At 39.7% G+C, this 21,944-nt stretch overlaps 1 protein-coding gene across 6 annotated transcripts in view; it reads right to left on the minus strand.

Moving 5' to 3' along the window:
- Window positions 1–782: 782 nt before the first annotated feature.
- RAP1A (RAP1A, member of RAS oncogene family) overlaps window positions 783–21,944 on the minus strand; it is a 69,332-nt gene continuing 48,170 nt past the window's right edge. For all 6 annotated transcript variants that reach the window (XM_073319906.2, XM_073319905.2, XM_073319904.2 and 3 more), the window contains 6 exons: window positions 19,509–19,577; window positions 18,236–18,292; window positions 15,788–15,928; window positions 8,582–8,725; window positions 4,957–5,073; window positions 783–2,764 (listed from right to left, as the gene is read on the minus strand). In XM_073319906.2, coding sequence (XP_073176007.1) covers window positions 4,987–5,073; window positions 8,582–8,725; window positions 15,788–15,928; window positions 18,236–18,292; window positions 19,509–19,577 — 498 coding nt within the window. In that variant the 3' untranslated portion in view covers window positions 783–2,764; window positions 4,957–4,986. The remainder of the gene's footprint in view (window positions 2,765–4,956; window positions 5,074–8,581; window positions 8,726–15,787; window positions 15,929–18,235; window positions 18,293–19,508; window positions 19,578–21,944) is intronic.

Genomic DNA, 21,944 nt, shown 5'->3' on the forward strand with positions numbered 1-21,944 from the left:
TAATGATCCTATGTGTAGCAGTTCACACGTTTAGCACCCACAGGGACTCCCTGCATTCTTCTGTCACCCATTTTCCCCCCTGTCTGGAGCTCTGTCCCACAAACTCATCCCCAGTCTCTCTGCACATCCCTGGTTCCCCTACTGCTTTACCCCCACCCCCTCCCAGCTGTCCCTGTATTTTTGTTAAGAGTCCAGGCTACATACAACATTCCCAAGCAGTAAATTAAGCTGATGCCTCTGATATGTGAGGACAGCAGCAGGGGCCAGTAGATACATTCTTCTGTGAGCAGCACTGTGTGTGTGTATGCATGCTTCTCCTGTCCATCAGGCTTTCGGGGTGCTCTGATTTGCACCAATGAGTGGGTTGGATGGGATGTTCCACACGTGTCATGTGACAGAATGCCATCATGTTGTGTTACACCTTGCCTTGCTCAGACAATTAGTTAATGTTTTGAAACTGTGGACTAAAAGATGATGTTCTAAGTTTACTAAGTGAGAGGGGAAAAACACCACCAAGTTCATAATACCACCTCCTGCAGCACCTGGATTTGTCTTGGCAGGCTCCCATTCTCATGCGGACCACACCCAACTGTTTCACATGAAGCAGGGCGCTTTGGCTAGGTTGTTGTAAAGAGTGCGCTAGTTTGTTTAGGAAAAAAAGATATTTCCCTTTTTAATGAAATGTTTGGGACCACGATAGCTGTATTACTGCAGCACCACCTAGTGGCTCAATTAGACAGTTAAGATTAGATTTCTATTTTTATACCACAGACATCTGTAACCATCATCAACAGTTACTTTATTACTAAAATCATTATTAAAAATAATTTTACATTTAGTAAAGATATTGACTAACCTCCAGGGACCACGTTTCTGGTCCTTCTAGAGACAGAAGTGCATATTCAAGTCAGTGAAGGGACGCAGCTAAGCAACTAAACTTTTTCCTAGTAACTGATGAGCGCAGACACATTTGCCGTATTGTTCTCATTCAAATTCTTTCATTCAGTCTTCTCGGAGCTGCATTTAGAACTAGGATCTCCGCATAATTCAGCAGCTGCACCACCACCACACCTTTTTGAAAACATGTCTAAGGAAGTTCCTGGTTTCCAGTAAAATTGCATATCGATTCCTGAACAATCTTTTAGCTACAATGCAGTTTTGGATTTCCTATTTTGTTCTTTTGGACCTACAGGATTGCTTGAATTTACTCCATGGTCACAACAGCGGAGATACAGACCTTATTCTCTTCTGACCTACTCTGGGGCAAAGCAGGAGTAAGTCACCAAAGTCGATGGAATTTCGGCAGGGTAGATCTGAAGTGGGGAAATCACGCCCGATATCAATAACAGAAGGCTGTTATTTTTTTGCTAGTACACAAACAAGAGTGAGTTTGACAAATACAAATAGGTCTCTCCACTCCCCATATCCTGAATTTTGTGAAACTGGGAGGTTTTAAGTTAAACACATTCAGCTCGCTGTACTCATCAGACCAAGTTCACCAATCTCTTCGATACTAATATTCGCTGTGAGTTTTGCCTAAAAAAGTAATAGCTGGTGGTAGCTTCTGTGCAATTACATTTACTCAAAATCAGTTCTCCAGTCCAGAGATTCACTTGAGATGTTGCACATAACTTCATTCTTGGGCTCCTGCCCTGCAGCTTAACAATATTAAAACAAAGATTCCCGCAGTGAAATACACGATCATGTCAGACTGAAAGATCATAGACCTTGATACAGTATTAAACTAATTTTTTTACATACAAAAATAATTATACAGAGGGATATTTTCAGCAGAATACAATCTTTAAATATTCAAGCGAATTTACAAAGTATTTAAAAGCAACCTGATGGTCTTTACTGTGTAGTCTGATTTAATACATCAACAAGGGCCAGTGTGGAGACAGGTCATTAGCATAACCACTGTGTGCTTGCGGTTTATTATAACAGAAGACTAACTACTGCAGTAGCAGGAAGGAATTCACAAAACATTTCTTTATGAAAACCAAAACCTGAAAACTAACAAAAACACACAAACAAAATTAAAATGTACTAAAATTTAATCATTCATAAAAGCTTTGTAATTTAATCTGTGACAGTAAAACACAAAAGCAATATTAGAGTTGGTTTAGTATATTATATATTTTTGCTTTGAAAGCCATAGAAATCAGTTATCCCAGTTTTTTCCTATAAAAGACCCATTTTTCCAAAGCATTATGCACAAACATTTTTAATTAGAATATAATGGCAGAATGAAAATAATGATATTCCATAACTTTTAAATATAAAATGAAGTCAATGATTCAAAAAGTTATTTGCTGCAGTGAGTTCAAAGGGAAAATTCATATAGTATATATCTATATAGTAATAGATATAAAGTATAATGGTTGAACATTTTTAGCGCTTGATGGGGAAGGATGATGATAAAAAGGTCAATATGAAATAATTTTAATTATAGTAGCAATATCTAACATTTGAAATGCATCCATGCTCTTTTGTATAATTATCAACTAGAGTCAATTATATTTATTTTCACATCTGTTAACTGCTATTGCAAAGGAGAAATACTATTGTCTTAATTTCCAAAAGATATACACAGAGCAATTTCTTTTCCAGGGACCTTGTGCAAACCATTATAAGATCTAAATTCTTCACATAATATATAAAAACAGGAGAAGCCTCTTCAGATATGTTGTTACTTTGTCATTTTTTGACATCTGGAATGCTGGCACTTTCCAACTGGGCAACAGTTCTTCATTCCTGCAATCTACGATTCGTAAAAGGAAAAAAAAGTTAGGGTCTTTCTTAAATCGTCATAGAGATGAAAGATCTTAAACAAAGGCCCAAAGATCATTGCTAACAATTGGCCACAGAAGGAAAAACTGAGAACAAACATATACCACAATGAACAGCATTCTGACAAAAAGGGGTTATTTCACTTCATCATTGTGATTTGTTTCCACTGTAACTTCTCCATATGCATTTAGAAGTAGAGGAAGAGAAAAAATTGGATTCTTTAGAGACTGTAAACTCTTTGGGACCGAGATTTTTATTTTGTGTGTGTCCACAGTGCAGTGCCATGAAGCCCCTCTCCTGATTGGAACACCTGGGTACTACTGTCATAGCAACATGGTCTGCATTTCATCTGAGGCTACAGTATTCCAACTCATCTGGCTTGTATCCATTCACTAATGCTGGAAATCAGGAATGCAAAAAATGGCATTGCTGTGGTGTTATTTCATTAACAAAATGGCTATCTGACTGGAAATCCCTTATGGTTTTCTTTAAATGGATAATGAGTTAGTGACCTCATTAAAGCCGCTCTTGAAAGCTTAGGTTGTAACAAATCAATTAAACAAATTAATTAAGACGAGGCTCACAAACAATGGCAAGCACAGTAGAGAATCTGATATTTTGAATATCTGTCTCAGACTTAAACATTTCCATTAACACAAAACTACTAGCAATTCATCAACAAAACTGCATATCCACATTTTTACCAGTAATTTATCAGCAGCATGTAGTCTGCGTGTATACTCACTTTACCCCAAAAGTTACAAGCGAAACACACTTGCTACACCACGTAACCTATCACAGTGTTCCATTTGTGCCAATGAAAAGGATACTAGCTGCAAAGCTGCTGCCATTAAGGACCAGCAGCAAATGACTTCTAGTACTGACAGACCAGCAGATGGCACCTCTTCTAAATGTCATGAGGTAGGTGTGTTAAGAATGGAGTCTGCTTGGCTGATGATACACTGGCTAAATTCAAATCCATAGCCTGAGGTACAGTAAAGGGGAGAGGTGTCCGGTACTATTTGTACCATGCTATTGATTTTTTTAAACCATATTTCTTTCCCCTCTTTACTTGTAAAACATTAGGGTCCAGCCTGCAAATCACTAGGAAAGGATAAAGGTAAACTGCATAAAGCCCCAAACCACTAGGAACCAGCAAGGTATTCAGGTGACTGCTCCAACTCGGACCAATCTGAAAGCTATTTAAAGACGAGACATGTTTACGTTTCATGAACTAAGTACATGATAGTTATAGAGATTAGAGAGACCCAGGACACAATGGGTGGGCAGAGGACCACTGATTCATGCAATCTTCAGAAATTAAACAAGTCATCTTAGAAATCTTTTGCGAGTTAATTTTTCCCCAAAGATACATGGCTGCTGCAGGACCAACCGATATACTGCTTCTCCAGATAAACTCTACCTGTACAACGTTAGCAGAGTTGCAAAACATGCATCTATTGATAGATTAGGGGGGAAAAGCAAGATACGTTGTTGGTAAAGTTTAAGGCAACTTTAAGGAACTGAAAGCCCAGACTATGTCCACTTAATGCTGTCTCTAACTCTTTTAATCTAGCTGGGCTGGGCTACCATAGCTCGCACGGTACACAAGAGCATCTGCTTTTCTGGGGTCCTGAGACAGAGGGCGCTCTGCATTGCATCAACAACAATGTACGATTTTCTTGTTTTCTGAAGATGGCTCTCCTGCAGAACCCAAGTAGTTTCTGGACTGGAGGGGGAGATTTACAAAGTAGCACGTGTACAAGCACCACCAGTAGCCTTAAGGGTATAGTGCCTGGAAGCTGTGTCACGCCAGTCTCTGTGTAGGAGCACAGGCATGTTTCTGTCCAAAACAAAGCGTAAGGAAGGATGGTCTCCTTTCAGGAGCACTTTTTACCAATGATTGTAGCACAGAGCATCCTGCCGAGATACGCAGGAAGATTATTTATGGCACGTGTCCAACCGCGGTATTTTTTTGGTGGGCAACTTTTCATTTCTTTGCCATTCAAACTCCTGCCTCTCCCACCTCAATTTGTGATTGTCCGTATATCCCCTCAGGCTGCACAACAGCGGCAGCCAGCCCAGAAGCCACAGGAAGGCCACTGGATTTCAGCAGGGGAGAAGGGGGCAATCAGAGGGCTCTGGGTCTTCCTGGCCTCTCACCTGGCTCAGAGCTGCTGCGTGACGTGGGTCTTAAAGCAGCAGACATGACTTTTTTTTAGGCTTCTTCTTTTCCACTGGTGTTTTTCTATTTATCTGTCTGACCAGGTCATAAAAGATCTGAAAGAGAAAGGAGCGTTTAGCAAACCACGACTCACACAACACTTGAATTGCAGAGGAGGCTAACTAGGCTGGTTGGCAAGTTGGTACGTTTCCTTGGTGGCTGAAAACTTAAGTTCTGGAATTAAAGCTTGTTTCTCATTACAAAAGTTAAGGAGCAGAACATTCAGTGTCAACTTGGGTGAGCACAGGGGGTGCAAGAGTGACTTAAAGCTCACCTTTGCCTCCTCTGCTCCTAGTGCAGGCAGGTCCCCCTGCTCCATGTCAGAGCAGCACAGGGCTGCAGTAACTGATACCAGGCAGCAAACAGCCAAAAGAAGCTGAAGATCAACTTAAGGCAGGGGTATCCTGACTCTTGCACCATTCCCTCTTAGAAGCTGAGCAGGAAGCGGAAAGAGGCCCAACACTCCTGAGGATCATCTTTAGATTGGAGCTACCCTCCCGGGGCTGATTAATATGGCTTCAGGGCAACATTACACCAATGCCACAGCATAAAGCAGCTTCATCATATTGGAGCATCTGGCCCTCAAGTTCCTGCCTCGTCTCCTAAAACCTTCCTTCAATCTGCTCTGTGGGAGATCTGCCTTTTTCAAGTTCTGCTTTTGCAGTACACGTTGGGGCTATCTGGTGACTTACCTCATCCCTCTTCTCTGTCCCAAAATCGTGGGGAACCCCCAGACTTGGCTAATCAAATTAGCATGAAAGAGCAACAGATAGCTGCCATGCACTGAAAACTTCCCCAGAAGGCACCAGTCTCAGTGTCTCCTTACTGCTGAATGAGTGCATTTCTTGTTAACTCCTTTGCTACAGTTGGCTCTGCCTACAATGATACTTAGCAGCTTATTCATGGAAAAACTAGCTCCAAACATCCCTGCAGAGCTATCTCACAGTATCAAAGAGGATTCTTTATCCCCTCGGAAACCCCACCCAACTCATTGTTTATTTTTTCCTTTTCCGATATGGCTGATGACTCACAAATGCCTGCTGATTCCAAGGAGCTTTAAAGACAAGAAAAAAATATCTGTAGAAATGAACTGCAGTATCTGGAAATGAAATATTTTCCTGATATTATCTCCTTTAAAGCACTGAAACATAGTCAACTGGTTTTAAATTAAACAATAAAGCCAGCATCATGGTCAAGCTTTAAAAATAAAATATGTTAACAGTATTTAACCAGCCTTTCCCCTGCAAGTGACAAGTAGCTTCCAGTAAAGTATTTATAAGCCAGGGACCAAGATTTTTGGTGCCCAATTGAAACATCTTTAAAAAAGTCTGAATTTCTGAAAGTGCTGAGCCCCCCCCCCACACACACACTCTGAAAAAGAAGCCGCCTAATAAATCTAGCTAGGCAGGCAAAAATGGAGGTACCCAACAATCAGAAGTCACATTGGAAAAATCTAGGCTCACACTGTTAGGTGTTTTTAGTGGACGTGAAAGATTATTGCTAAATGTCTGCATAGAAGATCGCAGCAAAGGAATGACATTCCCTCGAAGAGTCAGCTAAATGTAAGAGTGATATAAGCCACCAGAAAAGGTGAACTTTGAAGATCTGCTAATGAATATGTTCAGCATCATCTTTTCAAAGAAGATGCTCAGAAGTTTTCTGTGTACATGCAAGGTTTAACAGCCCATTTTCAGATAATGGCAAAAGGAATTTAATCCCCCTCGCCTCCATATTTTAATACATTTAAAGAGCATCAAATCCAATATTAGCCAGAAAAATCAAAAGGTTGAATAGCCGAAGTGTTGCCCTTAATAATTCCAGCCTAAACAAACATGTAGCATAATAGTTCACTTTAGAAATGGAGTGTTCCTTCTCTTTGCTTTTCCCAGCTTTTGTGTGTGTCACAACCAGATTATGAAAAACACATTTGTGATATTGTCTCCAATTCACAAAACGAGAGCGTCTTGTGGCAGTGTGTCCCGTCAGGCTCAAACACTATGGGGATAGGTGTCCTGGAAACTGGAATATCTGGTACAAAGACAAATTTCACAAAACTGATTAAGCTGCCACTTGTAAGTCAAAGAAATCTTAGTTCCCATGACAATGGTCCCTGAATAAATGCATGTGTAAAGAAGCAATCTTGGGTAACTGGGGGTTCAGATGCTTGCCTGGACTATATACAGATTAAGCCTACAAATTTGTTAAAAAAAACCCTATAAAGCTCCATTAAACAGAGTGCAGACATTAATGTCCATGGTAATCCTCTTCTCTACGACATGCTAGTGGAGTGAATACACAGAGAGGGAATGGCAATATCTTGGTTCACTCATTAGGGATGATTTTATGTAACTGTCTTGTGACTGCATTTGATGCTGTCACTCACGAGTTAAACATATTCATTGCATACAAGTGAAACTCTCTCCCTCCTGCACAGTTCCCTGGTGTATGTTAATACGTTAAGATGCCTCTGGCCACAGAGTTCTCAGTCATCAGTATGTCGAGTGTGGAAATCTTATGTATTAAAAAAAAAAAAAAAAAAGGGGGGGGGGGGTTCTGACTGTTCTGTGAAGCCCACTGTGAAGTACTCTGCAACTGATGCCCTGGGTTCATGGTATCATTTACACTGCACTGGGGTCCACGTTTTACTACAATTTTAATGTTCACTCAGGGTTGAGTTAACAGTACCCTCCCCATCTGGGGCTGACTCCGACTGCCACTTAGTGCAGCACGGCGTGCCCTTCTCCTTCTGACTTCTCACCTTTGGTGCTGTGAACTTCACATGAGCTGCCAATCCCAGGTTCTACTGCTTTTCCTCATTTTTAACCCCCCATTGGGGCCCACCTTGAGGGCGCTTCACCCTCCATGGCTGCAAACCTGGGCTCTGTCAGCCAGGAAATGCTCAGTAGAGGCTAAAGAGCTCAGTATTGCTGGAGAGCAGGCAGAGCCTGGATGCCGTGCAAGGTACGCCTGTTTGCACAGGGGTGTTTTCCAGTTGAACCTGTCACAAACTGCCCTGACAACACCCTTGTGCTGGGACTTGGCCACAGTAAAATAGCAGCTTAAGAGAGGAGGACGATGCGTCTGTTTGGTAGGGCACCAAGATACTACAATACAGCTGATCAACATATGTAAAGCAAATTAATTTTTAGCAGAGCAAACAACACGACTAGAAATATGCTGGGAAATACGCAAACGCCAGTATTCCGAAGATGGCATCTTAAGTAGTTACATACCCACTTGGATAAAGCTCATTTTGGGTGAAATCCCTCCATTTATACCCTCCACTTCTGGCTGAAGTGCTGTGCAGGAGCCATTTACACTGAGATGAATCTCACTTTTTGGTACTTTGGAGAGACTAAAGAAGGGCATTTCATTACAGTGAACGGAATACAGCTGTTGTACCCAAGATCAAGACTCCAGAAGCATCCTAAACCTAGATGATCAAGATGTGTACAATGGTCTGAATGCTGTATTAGTGATATTTCTATGGGGGTGGTGAAGTTAGAATATACAAAGGACAAAAGTGATTCACTATTGCCTAGCAATGGAACAGCTAGTACTTACCTCATTAACATTGATTTTAGACTTTGCAGACGATTCTAGAAAGGCACAGTTACACCACTGTCTTGCTAAGTTCTGACCCTGTTCTTTGCCAACTACGCGTTCATCTTCCAGGTCACATTTATTGCCAACCAGAATCATTGGAACCTGTGTGGAGAGACCAAGGAGAAGCATATGAGCAAACACTGTTCCAACAAACACACACTGCATATAACCTGGACTGGCCCAGAAAAGCCATCAGGGACAAAGGTTATTTCTTCAAAAATCATTGTCTCTGTTTGACAGGGCTACATTTCATAAGCACAAGAAAAATGATATAAGCTGGAGTATACAGTCCACAGAGTTAGAGCTACATTGAACTCACAGACTAGACTACAGTTCAGGGACCTGCGGGAAAGGGGCTGAAGGAAAACTGTGGCATGCAGCCACCATGACCAAGTTTCACTGACAATTAATCACACCATCTAACAAATGGAAATACTGCAGTTTAGGAGGTTACATTATACAAGGTTTATTTTGAGGTCATCCACTAACATCATGCTAGTCAAAAACATAATGTATTGTTGAGATGCTTTCAAGCGACAAGAGGTTAAACTGCATGCCATCTTAACTTATGTTAGACAACAGGGTATACAGCATATTTCCAGAGATATATGCTGAATGTTGTCAGCCCTAGTGACCCGGCAGTCTGTTGTCAAGCCACAGAAAATAAATGGGGCCACCTTTGAAAAACACTGCCTTGATCTGGAATGAAAGGGACTAGATGCATGCACCTAGGAAAAGATTTCTATGGCCTTCCACATGTGCGGTCTCTTTTCCCATTAGGAGTGCAGGACCATGCTGCATTAACAGTTCTATGCACACAAAAGGGAAAGCCTCCTGCAATAACAAACATACTGGACAATTTCATGTTCATATTATAGAAGTAATTTAGCAAAAATTGCAACTAATTGTTTGTAACAGACTCATAAGAATCTTGATTAGTAGGACTGGATGAAATGCCATTTCTTCATTTAATTACATTCATCTTGTTTTAACGTCAAAAACTGCTTACTGCCTTTGTCATATGAGTAACCCGCACCGCTGTATCCTAGGCCCACTGTAGTTAAGCTCTGCTCAGGAGGTTCAATGAGTAGAAACAGCTGTAGATATGGCACAAAATGAGGGCAAACTATCTGTTAAATAGTCTGATGAAGGAGCTACCAACTGCTGGCTGTTTGAGGAGCCACCTGCCCCTCAGGAGGGAAGACGTGCCTAAGGGAGCCCAGGGTCCCTGCTACATTTCCTGGGGAGTGTTACAGGAACAGGAGTGCCTTCAGAAAGTGACCTTGGCTACAACACACACTTGTTACTGATTTATTTGCATTAGACAGAACAGAATGGAGTAGTCTTTACACACATCCAAAGAGCTGGGACAGTTTTTCAACAAACATGAAAGCAAACAATGGATGGAAATGAAGGGTTTTCTTGCACACTGGGAGAGGGCCAGTAAAATTCTTTTCTACTGTAAGTTCTTCAGGGCAGGGACTGTATTTATCTTATATACTGTACAGAGCCAAGCATGTTGTCAACATTCAATAAATCAAACATTTCCCTTTCTAAGAATATATTCCCCAAAGCTTCCATGGCAAACAATCAGATGATAGTTTTGACTGTTTGTTTGTTTCTACAGTTTTGACTGAACTAATTCTGAGTGTTTTTGATGGTTATCAGATTGTCACATAGTATTGGATTGTGACAATCTGATAACCACTAAAAACACTCAGAATTAGTTGAGTCAAAAAATGGGAACATTTTTTCCAGCAGGCTTTAGCAGTAAGACACCTTTGAGGTGGTAACAACATGTGAATTTCAGAAGACTTTTCCTGTTTCCCCTCAGCCTTGTGTTCTATTGATGGATATCCCTGCATACCACCAGGGAAGAACACATTTAAAATGACAGGGAGGAAAGCCAAAAAAGAGTTGGTAGGACTTCATATTTAAAGCGTAAAAGAATGTTAAAGAAAAGAGCTCTCACAACTCTACAATGTCTAATCTGTTTTACATCTCCTGTAAATGAACTCTGCAAGCAACTACAATATAGTACAGAAAGTCCTGGGTTGCATACCATTCATATAAATCCCAGTTCCTGAAATACTGAAATGGAGTTAAGGTAAGAAATCTCCAGCTCCTTGAGCATTTTTAAGCACACAGGTAACATCAAGATCTGCACTACATTCCACTTCTGTATTTTACTTACATGCACAATGCATATACCACTGTTTCCCCATAGCACTGTAAGAGACAAAATTACAGAACTGCTGATAGTGGGTGTGCATGCCATTCCCTTTCTGCACACAAAACTGAGCCACAAAACCTGTACTTTCTGGATGGAAAATAAGTTGCTATACGTTTCCTTCAATAATGTATATAAGCACTATAAAATTTCAAATTACTTTTATTATTTAGACTTAATTTTGCACAGAAATGTTCTTAAGCTGAGTCTTAGTCAACTACATTTAAGACTCATTTAAACCTCAAAACAATATGGTTTCAAAAGAGATCAGACAACATTTTATTTTTGGGAACTACATTTTGCTTATTACAGCAAAACCTGAAGTCATGAAACAGAAGCTGCAGGCAAAACAAAATCTCTGTTTCAGATCAAACCATTCTACGCTACACAAAATATAGATATTCACAATTACATATGCTTAATTAGAATCTCTCTCATTTTGTATGAGACCAGAAGAAAATATCCATTTTCCCAGACATGGACACTGATGTAGAAATGTAAATATCTGAACACATTCAAAACTAACCAAAGAATGTTAAAAAGCGGTACAGCAGAAAAACGGAACACGTAAATGAGGTATACATTTGTCTAGATATGGGAAATACGAGACACATGGTTGTTTTAAATGGCAAGAGTTAACTAACTGCTCCATACCAATGAGATTTCTAGACTTATTGCAATAAACTGAATTTGATTAAGTTTGGTTTTGATCATTTTGAAATTCAAACAAGACAGCAATTTATACTTTTCTTGCACATAAATCATTTAACAGTTAAAATGCTGAAATTTTAAGAGACTCATTCTGCTAGCACTAAACACAAGGTAATCTCTAAGCCTTGTACTCATGAGAAAAAGAATATAGAGGAAAAAAATCTTGTTGGAAATTTTAATCCATGAACTAACATCCAACTAATTAAAATCAATAAGTAAGTTTTAATTATCATGAAGCAGAATTAAAGTAACCGTGTCCACTGTTTGATTAATTTGACCAACCTATGCTACAAATGCCACGGCAAGCAGTGTAGCTGGTTGAACAGCTCAGTGCATTGACCTAAATGCTAATAAAAGAATCATGCTACCAGCAAGCATAATCTCCACGTAATGAAGCTTAGTTTTATTTAAATAAAAAGTTTACCAAGTTAAACCAGAGAGGGGATCAAAATCATTTAAAAAGCAAGGTAGCCAAGGTTAAGGAACAATGAAGATTTACTGGTAAATACAAAAGTTAAGAGACTACCCTCAGTTTCAAAACACATTTAGCACCACGGTAAGTTTACCCTTCAGAACAACCTACTGGATTGTTCAAACAGCTTTTTCATGAATGGCTATTTAAATACAATGCCTATGGCTTACTTATGATCTGGCCTAAATATGTGCAACAACTCCAGCTCTGTTTACTGATCCTCAGCATTACTCTTAACTGGATGAGTGTAAGAAGATAAGGTAACAACATGTAAATGAGAAGCTACCTCTAGCATCCCAGCTCAGCTTCAAGGACCATATAAATGACCGAAGCAATCCAACTTCAAAGAAAACAGTTACTTTTGTTGTCAGTGGTTAAAATCTTTTTCACGCCCCTCAAGATAAATCCTTGAAAAGATTACTAACTGTATTAATCAGAGTTTAATTTCAGCTTCCTGTCATCTAAACATAAAATGATGAGGGTCACAAAACTCTACAATTCACCCCAACACTGTCCTGTAAAACATCTGCAACTTCAACTCCATCAGAAGTTTTAGAAATATAGACATCATGAAACACAGAACCATGCAACAGAACTAAAGCCTCTAATGACAGGAACAGCTCCATCCACAGGGTCCAGAGGCACAGCATTATTCCATATTATCTCCTCCTATGATGTACAGGCTGATCAGTACTTTGCCAGCGAAAGGATTCAGTGTACGTTCTTTTTTAAATCATTCTTCACTTTTTTTTAAAGTGTTCTAAAAATTACCTAACCAATAATTAATTTCCATCATTAGCTGAAAATTTTTCAAAAACTAAAAATAAAATTATTTATTCCACAGCTGTTAGACCCTCTTGGGACTATAAGGTTTTTGGAAACAAGGACTCTTGTAATAGAATAGTGGGAGGGACAAAGAAAACTGTCCTGAGTTTATAAGTCTCAGGAGTTTTAAAAGCTATATATAAAAGTAGACCCTTAACACACACACTTGTAATTCAGACTCTGAATATGCATGTTCTCCCTGAGGCCAAAATTCCCACATCTGGGTGCCTAAAGTTAGGATCATAAACCCAGCCATCTAAATACAAGTTGCCAGATTTTCGTAAGTGATGAGCACCCACGTATCCCACTGTAATCAATGGGAGATGCAGGCTCTGAGCATATCTGAAGTCAGGCCACATGAATATGTAGGTGCCTAAATATGGACTTAGACCAGTATGAAAGTTTTACTCCCAAGTCCCTCCTCCCAGGGCTACCATACACGTTTTCAAGTTTTCTGTCTAAAACCACTGTAACTAAAAACAGTACTGTGTTCAGGAAACAGCCCAAGACATCCTGCTCTATTCAACCTTAGCAACGAGCTTTCAAGATGAGCCAGCAGGATAAATATACAATTGAAAAAGTAGCTATTGACAAACTGCCAGTCAAGTTTAAATGATATGCTGTTCCTGCAATAATCACAAGTTGATGGCCTTAATGCTCAAAACCAACACTGACAGGTTCTGAAATACAGCAATGTTTTTTTGTTCATTGTAGAGTAAGCAGCAATGGAAACTGAACAGAAGCAACACAATCTCACCTAGGCCTAAAAAGGATTTATGAAAGTTGCTTCCCAGAGGGCCTTAAAGACTAAAATCCTCTCCTTCAGGACACAGATAGAAACACAGAATTCTCCAGGGAACTGAAAATGGGATACAAAGCCTTTACCTACTGGTCAGTAGTGATTTAAAGTAGTTACCCATTTGCCAGCTGTTTGGTGGCCAATGTGAAAACGACTTCTTGGTGGGCGGGTATACACATCAGAAACACTACCACAGATGAAATCCTTCTTGGCAGTCTCAGCAGAGACCACAGACCAAAAGGCCATGGAAACTGGGTCACCTCCTCAACCCTAGATGCATGCAGATCACATGCCTTGGACATTCATTTCTACAAGGTAAAGATCACAATGAAAGCACAAATGTGGTTGGTACAGGTAGCTTGTTAGAGACTTACAAATATTAACTGTTCAGGTTTGAATTCTGCAATACAGTTTGCTTATGCAAACAGAAACCAAGCTACTACTCAGCGTCTAGAATCAAGACTTCTTGATCAGCAAGTGCAAAATGAATTTTTATTCCCCAGACCAGCTACTACATAAAATTATCGCTTAAAAGGTTACAATAGGTGCACGACAAATCTCCACTGACCCTAAAACCACTCAGTTGATATTAATGCAAAGTAAAAAAGTATTTTCAATCTCCAGTGAGGACTGGGAAAATTTTCGTGCAGAAAGAAAACGGACTTTGACTCAGTTTATTAAGACAGGAAATTGAACATGTTTTCAAAATAAAGTTTTTTAAAAAGTAGTCACTGGCCCACATGTGACTATAAGCTCTTTGGGACAAACTGTTTATCTGTATTCTGTATTGTTAGAGCCAAACAAAAACCATCCAACACACACTGAAATATGCGAATCCTTGGTCTTGGTCATGTCTCAAGCGAACTCATGGGGCGAAGGGGGAGAGGAGAAGGGGAAGGGAACAGAACAGTATTCACTAGAGCAGGGGTAGGCAACCTATGGCACATGTGTCAAAGGCAGCGTGCGAGCTGATTTTCACTGGCACTCACACTGCCCGGGTCCTGGCCAGAAGTCCGGGGTGAGGCTCTGCATTTTAATTTAATTTTAAATGCCGCTTCTTAAACATTTTAAAAACCTTATTTACTTTACATACAACAATAGTTTAGTTATATATTACAGACTTATAGAAAGAGACCTTCTAAAAACATTAAAATGTATTACTGGCATGCGAAACCTTAAATTAGAGGGAATAAATGAAGACTCGGCACACCCCTTCTGAAAGGCTGCCGACCCCTGCACTAGAGTAACAGATCATACAAAACACATCTCTGCCTTGTGCAATATGACCTAAGGCTATGTAACTAAGCACACTTCTCAATGCTGCCATTATTATCCATACAGCTGGAATAAAGGTAAGAAGCTTGGCTAACAACACTTCTTCCCTCCCACATACTCAAGCTCTTATTTCAGTGCTGGTTGCCTCATCTTTAGGCCATACAAAAACATACGTAGAGTTAAAAGAAAGCTTGGCAACACGCTTTAACCAATTTTATCCATCACTAAGTTTGTAACCCACTGCAAAAATTCGATTAATCTTTTTGGTGACTAGGCTGAACACGTCTTTTCCACTTATAGCCCAGGTACAACACATTCAGGATGATTCTTCACATGTAAGCTTCCTCCTCACTCAATTAGAGGAAAAGAAACTGAAGTACAGTAAAATTTGTTTAATTTTTTAAAACAATAATATTCTGATATAACTCATCTAGAAAAAAGAAAATGCCTATACTGGGAAAGACTATCAAAGTTAAAAACCAACTAAGGACAGATTTCCAAAAAAGTTCCGCAACCAGCATTTCCCATTGTTCTCACCAGAGCCACCTGGATGCTGAGCATGTCTGAAAATCTGGCCAAGTTGTTTGTATGCCCAATGGGAGAAGAGCTCTTTTGAAAAAAAATCTATCCCTAATTTTGGATGCTGAGCTCTTGAAAATCAGCTCAATAAAGTTAATGTAAAAAAAAAAGTTTTTCTAAAACATCTAGCACAAGCTTACTACACAGTAAAAAACATTCCTAGGCAACAGGAGTCTTCAGTCATCCATCAGCTTGCTCAAAAAAGCCAAATACCGGCTTGTTTACTTACGGAAAGATTTCAATAGCTCACAAAACAAAAAGTCCTTTACTTACATCTTCAGTGTCCTTAACCCGTAAAATCTGTTCCCTCAGGTCCTGTAAGTCATTAAACGTGGACTGTGCTGTAATAGAATATACTAGTGCAAACCCTTGACCGTTCTTCATATAGAGATCCCTCATTGCTGTAAATTGCTCCTGTAATCAAATATTTTAAAAGGTAATTAATTAGCTATTAATATATATAACAAACATTTCAAAAGGAATCCTTTTATTCTAATAGAGATAAGAATGTAGTAGCTAACATTACATTTACATTTTTACCCCTTACAGAAATTCAGTGAAGCCTATGAATTTAATGAAAACATTAACTCAATTCCTTCCCTTCTTCCTCGCCCCTCCCTCAGGAGGAAAAAAAACCCTGTTAGAACAGACAAAAATAGCAGAAAAAAAGGCAGAGGATGCTATAGAATTAAATCTGGTAAATATCTTGCAGATAAATATGGACTAATGTACATCTAAAGCATACTACTGTTAATATTTGGTTAATATTTGAAATACCAGTGCAAATGTGTTATTTCGCTGCCAGAGATGTGACAGTCTGCAAATATGTCCCTGCTCTAGTACTGTGCAGAGACTGCCTAGGTGCCCACACACTTGTGGCTTTTTTTGTGAACACCAATGTGTAGAAGAAAGGGTGAGCTCACATTTAAGCACATGTAACTGTACAGCAGTTATTTGCTGCAAGGAAATGGCTTGAAGGTTCAATGTGATGAAATATAAGGGTATGCAAGAATGGGCTGGAAAATCCAGGGACTGACCCAAGAGCTATCTTTTGTACAAGTCAGTGAAACAACCTTCACTAGAAATTTTAACCGTACTTTGATTTCTATCTGCCTGTGCTACTTTCAACATCATGGTATCCAAGTGCTTCCCAAAACAAACAGCAATTGTGTTTTAAAACTCTTTTAAGAAGCAGATCCTCCTCCCATAGTGTTCTCAACCACTGGAGTCTGTTTGTTTAGTGACCCCCTCCCACAGGATGATAAAAAGGCTTGGTAGGCTTTCAGGAAGCTCGCTTAGTGGATGCTAGGAGGAGGGGGATGACAGGGCTTCCCCCAGCACAGAACAGCTGGGCAGCACAGAGAAGCAGCAAGAGGGGCAGTTGATCTGGGCAGGAAGGGATTCCCACAGGAGGCACAAGGCCCTTACATGCTCCAGTCACATGGGCTATGGGGGTGGAAGGACATCCTCAGCTGCTGCGAAGGAGAAGCCTCTCTTCAAATTTGCGCTCTGGACAGGCTGCTGTTTCATCGTGCCCTCCTAACATAGAAAGCAGCTGAAGGAGAAGAATGTCCCTTCCAGCACTATCTGAGGAAGAGCCACAGCATGGAAGGCCCTGTTTGTTGGAGGAGGGTGCTTTAAGAAAGGAGGAAGCAGGCCCAAGTGCAGCGGCTTGACAGGGAACTTTCTTTGTTTGAAAAAAATAAATACATCATAGTTTCAATGATTCAGGACCTTCAAGTCGTGTCCATTGTTAGCTTATGGAACGGTGTGGTTTTATGATGGTCATCCCATACCCACCTTTGTCCTCTTATAGCTTGTTACCATCCCTCATGTCTCTGACTGCCAGCTCTTTGGGGCAGGGACCATATCTTTTGTATGTGTTTGTACAATGCTCAGCACATTGTGAACTCTGGGCAACATCACAATACAGTACATTACGAATGATCATCCCTAAATTCTAGCATCATGTTATAAAGATACCAGTTTATTCCTATGCAGAGTTGATAAGGTGTTTAGAATTTGGAGGAACACTAATCCATTCATATCCCATCTGTGAGAGAAATTCATGCTAGGTAACATCTACAATCACTGAAGAGACAAGGTGGGTGAGGTAATAGCTTTAGTTGGACCAACTTGAAACAACCTTTCAAGCTACACAGAACTCTTCTTCCAGTCTGGGAAAGGTAATAGGAGTTTTCACAGCTACATACAAGATCGAACAGATAGTTTAGTGTAAAAGTAGTTAGCACATATTATAAGAGACCATTCAAGGTGCAGTGGCCCATTAACATCCCTATAATCATAGGACAAAAAAGGTTTCAGAGTCGCAGCCGTGTTAGTCTGTAACCAATTCATTAGAGCATAAGCTTTCATGAGCTACAGCTCACTGCATCCACTGCATGCCTCCGATGAAGTGAGCTGTAGCTCACCAAAGCTTATGCTCAAATAAATTTGTTAGTCTCTAAGATGCCACAAGTACTCCTTTTCTTTTTTCGAGAACACAGTGATTGTGTGCAGTTTTCCTGGGTTTGGCTGTGTTCAGGTGACAGATTCACCACACTGGCTTTTGGGTTACTTAACAAAACACTGCAGTTTAGTGCAGCTGCAGTCAATCTAACATTTTCTTTTTGACAGGATGGGGCTATTTCACTGACAAATCCTTTTAAAATGCAACTTCATTTTTAACTTTAAAAATTCTATATTTTAGATTTTTCTTACTGTCCCTGCTGTGTCGAGGATTTCAAGCATACACTGTTGGCAGTCTACTTCCACTTGCTGGAAAAAAAGGAAGAAACAAACAACAGTAAGAAAAAAAATGTAATATGCTCAAAAGTGTGCAAGTGAGAGACACAGAATTACAACCAAAGAGCCCTTTAACTTACGTTTTCCTTCATCCGTCCTCAAACCCACAAAAAAACAAACCTGTTAAATTTTCCAAGTGTTCCACTTACTAAAAATAATTTCAGATTAAAGAGGGTAATTCCAGAAAAAGCAACTCTTGAATACGAAGGTTTTAACAATTTTTTCGCTTTATTGTCATGCACAAAAAGCACCACTTCGTTTCGTTTTCTGGTTTGGAGCCTTTAATTGTGACAATAATTATTCTTATCTCTAAAAAATGGGGATCTTTACATCAATCTGAGTGGAGAATGCAGCTCTAAGGATAGAATTACATCAAGCCACTGTATCAAGGATTCGAACAAGAGCTTCTGCTTTGTAATTGCAAGCTCATTTCCAAAAAGGCAGTGAAAAATGTCATATGCCTTCAAAGTAAGCAACATTCATTTAAACTAAACAGTGAAGTGGTCTGTTTTTTTAAAAAACAATGACTATACTTCAGTACTTAAATCTGTGATATTTGTGTTATTTTCTTTACTTACAGTAGGAAACATTGCAAACGCCATGGCATGATAAATTCAGATTCATTTATTTTTAAATGGCAATCAGTGTTATGTCAGCGTACCATGAACTAAGACTCCATGACATTAAGGGTATGGCTACACTGTGATAAAAAAATCCTGTCGCACCAAGTTTTAGAGCCCGGACTGCGGGGCTAAAAATTGCAGTCTAGACATTCAGACCTGGACCTGAGCCCGGGCACCCTCCCCCTTCGCGGGGTCTCAATGCCCAGGCTCCAGTCCAAGCCTGAACGTCTACACGGCAATTGTATAGCCCAGCAACCTGAGCCAGAGACAGCTGACCCGGGCCAGCCGCTATCACGCTACAGGTCTTATAATTGCACATACCTTAAGGCCCTGATTCTGCAAAGTGCTCTATACAGGCACAGAGAACCAGCTGCATGGATCAGTTTGCAGGACTGGAGGCTAACAAGCCAACCTCACTACACTAACACAGATCCAAACTCACAACCCTTACGCAGACAACATTCGCAGGACATGGAGAAGTTTTGCCTGAACTTGAAAAGAAAAAGAAAGATGAAGTATCAGGCCCTAAAAGGGTTGATAGAAAATAGCATAATTTTATACTGTACCTTTCTGTATGAATCTTCTATTGTGGGGTCATATTTTTCAACAAAAATTCCCTGAACAAATTGTACAGTCTGAAAAAAAGGGAAAACAGTTAAAGAATAAACTCCGATATGGCCTACTGACCTTCAAGTAGCAGCTCTTCTAAAACAGAATAGTGTAAATTCTGCATCACATCAGTATTGCCAACCCAAGCATTCAAAGTCATGAGACAGGACAAAAATTTAAATCTAATAAAATTTGGGGTTTTTGGTTGTTTGTTTTAGTTTTGAAGTCTTCAGTGTGTACGGTCATAGTTTTAAGAATTTCTCAGCAACTACGAGGGCTAGAAACTTAGTTATTTTTTAAAGTGACAGCTGAGTGTCTCACAAAATCTCACAAAGGAACTGGGCCTTCAGAAAAACCACCAAATATTGAGAGAGACAATAAAATCTGGAAAGGTGTCACCACTGTGAAAGCCTCTGTATTTGAGGTCTAAGTTTCATTTAGAGCATCTCAGTCTTATTAAAATGCAGTAACTTAGACTGTAAGCTCTTTAGGGCAGGGATAGGGGTGTTTTGTTCTGTATTTGCGCAGCACGTAGCACTGGGGTCCAGGGCATGATTAAGACTCTCCAAGGTGCTAAGATAATACAAATAAATAAAATATTAATACTGACAAAGATATACAGCAAGATTTCAGAATGACAGATTTAAAAACTATCTTTAAATTATTCACCTCTTAGTAATTGTAATTGTTTTTATAACAATCAAAAAATGAATAAAAACCAACTAGAACAGTGCACCATACATTCAACCACCACAATTTATATTAAAACAGAAAAAAGAAGATACCACTCATTTCAAAACTGAAGTTCTTTCCCCTCCTATGCACGCACTCAGAGTGAAACTAGAATGGGAAGCTTTTGACATGGCTGGTGTCTGGATATCCAGTATTTATCTTAAATTTGTAAAGGATCCTGTATTTTAACTCCGTTCTTTTAGGGCTTTTGGATGGAAACTCATGTTTTTCCACCAACCATGCTATGGTTTTCTACTTTTGCCTTGTGAGATAGATGAAATTCGCTTTCACCTATCCCAGGGCTTCGCAAATGTCTTTCATAGTATGGATCAAATCTGAATAGAAAGGCATGTGCTTTAGATATTTCCTCTCCCATTTGTGATTGCAAAGCATCCCTGTAACAGCAGCAGCATTTGCTTACATAGAAGAGTGAGGTTTTTAGCTTCTTTTAATGTGATTTAATAGCGGGAAATGAGGAAAACGTAGCACCAAGTGCGACCAGCCAGATCTCTGCAGGTCACAATTTGAGAAATTCGGAACTGCTCTATTTTCAGGGTGGCAGATTTTTTGTTTTAACCAGATACTGCTACATAATCTACTAGATAAACTTGGGTCTGTGAACCAGGAACTACTAAATTCTAATGCTAATCTGTCCCTGACTTGCTACATAAATATAGGTATAGCAACCTCTGTGCCACACACACACACACACACACAAATAAATAAATAGCAGGGCTCAAACATGCTTTTGCTCCTAAATAGATGGTTTCAGATTTTGAAAGAGTAGCACACAGCCAGGAATCTGCAAAAGGCATCACTATATTCTGGAGAGTACAAAATGCCCACTGGTTTCTTTTAAACTAGCAAGAAAACAATTTTCTAGCCTTCATGCTAGAGATTTCCTGCAGATGGGAGGCATGTGGCCTCACTCAAAATCTCAACTCATTCTGTAGTCTAGAACAGTGCTTTTCAATCTGTGGTCCCCAGACCTCTGTGGGGCCGCAGACTATGTCTAATACTTCCAAAGAGGTACATTATGCGCCTCCATTCAAAAATTTTAAAAGGTTGAAAACCACTGGTCTAGAAAGACAAAGTCTCTTCTTCTTTACCATTTCCCTATCACACTGTATGGTGGTTATCTCAAAGGTCTCTTCAGATAGAAGATCCCAGAAATACCACTTTAAATGAGATCATCGGTAATGCAATCAGCCATGGTGTTATATAAGGCAACAGGAGCCCTACCACAACAGACAGAACTCCTTAAGATTGTGGTGATTATATCCAGAGACTTCAGAATGGTTACTACCAAAAAGGGTACAAAGACTTTGTTTTGGTTAAGAGGCTAACACTGGAAAATATGATTCAGTCATGACTCAAAAAAAACAACTGTATCTCATTGGTATACTGTTAATAGTTTCCCCAGGTTTGTAAGTTAGTCTTCACACAAAGGTGCTAGAACCTGGCAGACCACTCTGAACAGCTTCCCCTTCTAACGTAATATCCCAACACAACTCATTTTGTAATCAATGTATGGTGTACCTAATAGAAGAAAGTTATTAACTGAATCCACAGGGCCTTGTTTTCAGAAGAAACTATTCAACCGCAGCTCCAACCAAACACTATGGGAGCTGCAGGGATCAACACTTCTGAAAATAAAGTTC

This window comes from Lepidochelys kempii, chromosome 21 (assembly GCF_965140285.1).
Source record: "Lepidochelys kempii isolate rLepKem1 chromosome 21, rLepKem1.hap1, whole genome shotgun sequence".
Classification (NCBI taxonomy): domain Eukaryota; kingdom Metazoa; phylum Chordata; order Testudines; family Cheloniidae; genus Lepidochelys; species Lepidochelys kempii.